This window comes from Penaeus vannamei, chromosome 31 (assembly GCF_042767895.1).
Source record: "Penaeus vannamei isolate JL-2024 chromosome 31, ASM4276789v1, whole genome shotgun sequence".
Classification (NCBI taxonomy): domain Eukaryota; kingdom Metazoa; phylum Arthropoda; class Malacostraca; order Decapoda; family Penaeidae; genus Penaeus; species Penaeus vannamei.
The window spans coordinates 30,130,384-30,136,348 of NC_091579.1; the positions used below are offsets into that span (position 1 = coordinate 30,130,384).

The 5,965-nt window shown below is 37.0% G+C and overlaps 1 protein-coding gene across 1 annotated transcript in view; it reads left to right on the forward strand.

Moving 5' to 3' along the window:
- The window catches only part of LOC138867715 (uncharacterized), a 1,276-nt gene extending 625 nt beyond the window's left edge, over positions 1–651 (forward strand). The window contains exon 2 of the mRNA XM_070144295.1: positions 391–651. Coding sequence (XP_070000396.1) covers positions 391–616 — 226 coding nt within the window. The 3' untranslated portion in view covers positions 617–651. The remainder of the gene's footprint in view (positions 1–390) is intronic.
- The last annotated feature ends 5,314 nt before the right edge of the window (positions 652–5,965 follow it).

The following is a 5,965-nucleotide window of genomic DNA, read 5'->3' on the forward strand; positions in this document are numbered from 1 at the left end:
AAAAATATTCCCCACATATATAAACACTGAATTCCGAAAATCCATCACATACCATCCTCTTTATCATTACAATTAATAGATTTACACCTCTACATTACTCGTTTCTGTAGATATAACTGATACAGCTGGCATATGAGGCGCATAGATCAAGTGCACATAAGTGAGCATAGGCAGCATGGATAGCCTGTAGCTGTTTGGTTTATATGACGATATATTGATGTTTGTAAGTTTGAATAGAGTTGAATTTGGTCGATACAAAAAAAAAAAAAAAAAAAAAAAAAAAAAAAAACAGCTGGCATATGAGGCTCACAGACCAAGTGCACATAAGTGAGCATAGACAGCATGGATAGCCTGTAGCTGATTAGAGTCCACTTCGCGACGCCCTTTCAGCATGATCGCGATGGCGGAGTCGGGTCTGGTCGTCAAGTCGTCCCGGAGGTGGATGCCTCGAGGGGCGTCGTGCGAGAGCAGCAGCGTCGACGCCATCGGCCTCGCCACCGTCATGACGGCCTTCCTGCTGCTGGGGTCGGCCGCGGCTCTGGCCTCGGGCCTCCTGCTGCTCGAACGCCGCCTCTCCTGCAGGAGGGACGTCCAGCACTCTAAATTAAAAGTATAGGATTCTTTTTCTTTTTCTTTTTCCCCTTCCCCTTCCCCTTCTCCTTCTACTTCTCCTTCTCCATTTTTTCTCTTCTCTCCTCTCCTCTCCTCTCCTCTCCTCTTATCTTATCTTATCTTATCTTATCTTATCTTATCTTATCTTATCTTATCTTATCTTATCTTATCTTATCTTATCTTATCTTATCTTATCTTATCTTATCTTATCTTATCTTATCTTATCTTATCTTATCTTATCTTATCTTATCTTATCTTCCTTTCCTTTTTTCTTTCTTTTATTTTTTTATTTATTTATTTTTTTTACAAAGCACGCCGTGGGTTTGGATTACCCCGAAAGTAAGAGCAATGACGGATGTGATATAGTTATGCATACGTAGAATTTATCAGCCATGCTAATGGTGGTGTAATGGGCAAAATTATACAAGAAGGAAGTCGGAGAAAATAAAATGTGGGAGAAATTAGGCGAAAAAAAGAAGTTGAAGAAAGAGGGAGAGAGAAAGTGAAAGAACGAGTGGAAGAAAAAAAAAAAAAATGAGAGAAAAAGTGAATGGAAGATGATGAGAGAAAAATGAACGTAAGGGGGCTACAAAAAAGTGAAAGAACATAATGAAAAAGTGAAATATAGAGAGCGATAAAAAATGAAAGGAAATGAATACTAACGATTATGATAAAGATACAAGTCCCAACACAAAATACACTGGCAGTGATAAAAAAGAATCAATTGAACATAAACTTGATAATGCTAATGAATATTCAATCATTGCATGTTCATTTCCCATAATTTGCGATTCAATGACTAGTTATCCATACTAATTCAGTATTTACAAGCTACTAAGTAATATGAACGCCTACCACAATGACATAATTACACAGTGCTCACTTTTCCATGACAAGGCACCATTATCCGCCAAATAGAATGTGTGTTTAGTTACAGCTGTGTTGATGAAGCACTAACATCAATCACCAAAATTGTAGTTGCTGAATGTTTTATTCTCATCATTGTGAGATTCTGACTGACAATAAAATTACAATGGAAGCTACTTACACTATGATGTTTTTTTATGTGGTAGAGGAGTAAAGAGAATCATTTAACTATTTAGTGCCCGAATTACTAGCGTTTTTATGTGCATCTTTTAGCTCGAAATGGATTACACTGATATTTCACTCCAGAAAGAGACAGACACGCATGTCAGATTACTATTCAGGACTCAAATAAACTTGGTATACTCACTCTCTCACCTTATGTTTCAATATACACAATCCTTACTGTCTATCCCTTAAATGATAGTCTTAGTGGTGGCAGTAATATTTGTATGCTATTGATATACACCATTTATTATCTATCCCTTGAATATTAGTCCTAGTGGTGGCAGTAATATCTATATACAGTGTGACAATCGGGGAAACTTGAGGGTTACTGCAGCATCACTGGAATAATAAGGGTAACAGTAATATCAATTTTGATATTTACGATGCAGACGATAATTATATTGTTACTACTACTGCCACTCTGTATGACAATTAAAAATGATGATAACTGTAACCCTTGTTGCAAGCGAGGTACCCTATAGCGAGGTTTTGGTTAATTAATTCAATAAGAGACGGATGAAAAGGGTAGCTTAGCATAGATAAAGATATTTATTTTTGAGTTTATCGATTATCATATAAAAGGCAGTCATCTGACATTATTACAAGCGACTCACAGACAATGCATTGTACTTAACAATAGGACTGTTGACTTAAATTGGCATTCTGAGATCGTTACACAGTCTCTAGATATAGGGGTCTATGTACAATGGATAAATGACTTTTCTAACATACAATGTACAAAGCTTAGTGAACTGGGTACAGTTTATTATCATCATTTTGATTATCATCATTGTCACTAATTGTTATTATTATTATTATCATTATGATAATGATAATGATAATAATAATAATAATAATGATAATTATAATAATAATATTATCATTATTATTATTATTGTTATTGTTAGTAGTAGTTATTGATATTAGTATCAGCATCATCATTATCATTATTATTGTTATTTTTATTATTGTTGGTTATCATCATCATCAATAAAGGTACATGGTCTGAAGGTTTGATTGTGTGCATAATTGTACTACCTGTAGATACTTTCGGAAACCCTTACTGACAAAAAGTATTTACAGCAATCATTATGATAATGAAAGTAATGGTAATGGTAGTGACGTGAGTGCTGACAATCCGGCTAATGTCAATAGTAATATCAATATATATGCTTAAAACTACTGACGATAATCCTTGTCATACCAGCCCCATTGTTCAATATTTAATGAAGAAAGTGACTAAAGCTAAATATATAGCACTACTGTTAGCGTTAATAACATTAGCAGTAATCATGAAATAAGAGATTAGTCCATGTATAGAGTTCTGCTTCGATAACGTAGAAACTCAGACTCTATATGAAATGAGAAATGTCATTTGCATACGTGAAGGCCCAATGTGAACATGGCTGGATGAACTAACCAAAGCGAAAACAAGAAAATATAAAACAACTGTTAACTTTCTAGTAGCATAAAAAAAGAAAGAAAGAAAAAGAGAGAGAGAGAAGAGAGAGAGAGAGAGAGAGAGAGACAGAGAGACAGAGAGACAGAGAGACAGAGAGACAGAGAGACAGAGACAGGGAGAGAGAGAGAGAAAGAGAGAAAGAAAGAGAGAAAGATAGAAAGGAAAAGAGAAAGAGAAAGAGAGAAAGAAAGAGAGAAAGAAAGAGAGAAAGAAAGAGAGAAAGAGAGAAAGAGAGAAAGAAAGAGAGAAAGAGAAATAAATAAAGAGAGAAAGAGAGAGAGGGAGAGAGAGAGTGTGTGTGTCTGAATATATATGTGTATCCACAAACACATAAATGCTTTAGTGTATGTGTGTGTGTCTGACAATATTGATAACTATTTTGATGTGAAAACTCACAGTAGTAATCCTTACTGGCACTACGATTATTTTTGTTGCAAATTTCTTATTCTTTACGAAATGGTTCCAAAGGTTTATTAAAAAATAAAAAAGGTCATTTATAGATCATTTAATATTCTAGCGCGCTTATAATTACTTGGTATCGTAACAGGTTTGATTTATCTATATATGTGTACAAATACATCAACACAAATACATGTAGATGATGGCAAATATATGTGCAACAATTTACTAACTAAATGATGATAAATATGTATATAATTCTTCTGGTGAAATAAATATATATATATGCAAACATATATATAGAGTCGTAATAATGGTTTCAATCCCAATACCTATAATAATTAAGCACATTCATTTGAAAAGGAACAATTTTCTGAAGGTAGGATAAAATCGATACTGATATCTGATTGTTATTTTTCTATTTATTTATTTTTTTTATATCAGTGTACGATCTGAATTATTTATATGTTTCATTGCTCAGTGACTTTTTGCTGACGTCATGTTTAAGTCATAACTGTTGTTTATGTCAAAATCCTGTTATTTGGATGCTGTTGAGTTGCTTATATCGGTTTTGCCTAAGTTCATATCCTGAACAGAATTATGCAATCTATCTATAGCTGCTGTCGTAGATTTAACAGGTGTTAATAGTTTTTTTCAGTAGTTTTCTTCCATTGAGCTTCAACTCCTCCAAGCTTACTCACGTTTTTTCATCCTCGATTCATATTTCTGGAATAAAGGTTCTATGAATGCGCAATTGGCAACCGTATCCATAAATCTTTCCCCAGCTCCGTGTCAAATTTCATGGAATTTTAAGGAATACCTGCGTAACGTTTCTTACGTCCTGCAAGCGGTGTGACCCAATGAGAGGTTACATGTTGATAACAACTGGAAAGTCGTGAATGAAGAGGGAAACTAAGGCGTTATGTTACCACTTTTCTATGGGTTCTGAAACGGCAGCGTTGAATGAAATACACTAAGGACACAATGGTGATGACAACATTAGCAGTTGATATTACTACATGGATTGACCAGTCAGATATTCATGGTTAAATAATTTCCCATTTCACACACACGCACAGACAAACACCCACCCACACACATCATGTCCTCGCATAACAAAGTGTAAACTAAGGACTGACAGAGCGAGAAGACCCTATGTTATAGCAGAGGCGTTCGAGCAGCACGAGGCCCGAGGCCAGAGCCGCGGCCGACCCCAGCAGCAGGAAGGCCGTCATGACGGTGGCGAGGCCGATGGCGTCGACGCTGCTGCTCTCGCACGACGCCCCTCGAGGCATCCACCTCCGGGACGACTTGACGACCAGACCCGACTCCGCCATCGCGATCATGCTGAAAGGGCGTCGCGAAGTGGACTCTAACCAAACAGCTACAGGCTATCTATGCTGCCTATGCTCACTTATGTGCACTTGGTCTATGAACCTCATATGCCAGCTGTATCAGTTATATACCGTCACCACAAAGGCATTAAAGCAATGATCTCACTGGTGATTGAAGACGGGGAACAGCGGGGAACCTCTGCGCATCGGCCAGGTCTTGGCGACGAGGAAGTAGTCGCCCGGAAGGATGTAGAAGCCACAGTGGTAGAGCGTGCTTAAGAAAAAGATTTTGTTGCCCATATAAGCGTGGCGACCCTCCAGCACCTGTTTTAACCCGTCCTCCATCTTTTGAAGACTGTGCGGGTTGGGGACAATCATTTCGTTCCATATGTCTCTGTTTCTCTGAATATGGGACATCTGAAAAGAAAACGTGACATGTAAACAACGGTCAGCAAGCCTTCATATGGGGTTCCAATAGGAATTTCATCACAGATTTTTATTGGAACATGGATGCCTTTGCCACAGTTGAGGAGACACAGATAAACACACACACGCAACACATAAACAGGCATACATATATAATAACATGATATTTTCACCTTAAAGAAATCCTCCAGAGACCCGCCGCCGTGGAAACCGAACGTGTGGGTCTTCTTCTCGAACATCCCCTGGAGGTCTCTGAAGGGCAGGCTGACCTTGTTCACGGTCAGCGCCGATATCAGGAAGGACGTGTAAAACATGTAGACTAAAACGCACGTCAAGTACAGCGTGATGAACAATATTCGGCTGGAGATGCTGCTGAAGACTGCGTCAGTGCCTGAAAAGAAAAAGAATATATATATATATATATATATATATATATATATATATATATATATATATATATATGTGTATGTATGTATACATATACACATATGTATGTATATGTACACACACACACACACACGTATATTTATATATCTGTATATCTATATCTATATATGTTTATTTATCTATCTATCTATCGATCGATCTGTCTGTCTGTATAGGCCAACAGATACTGTACAATATACACATTATTCACAAA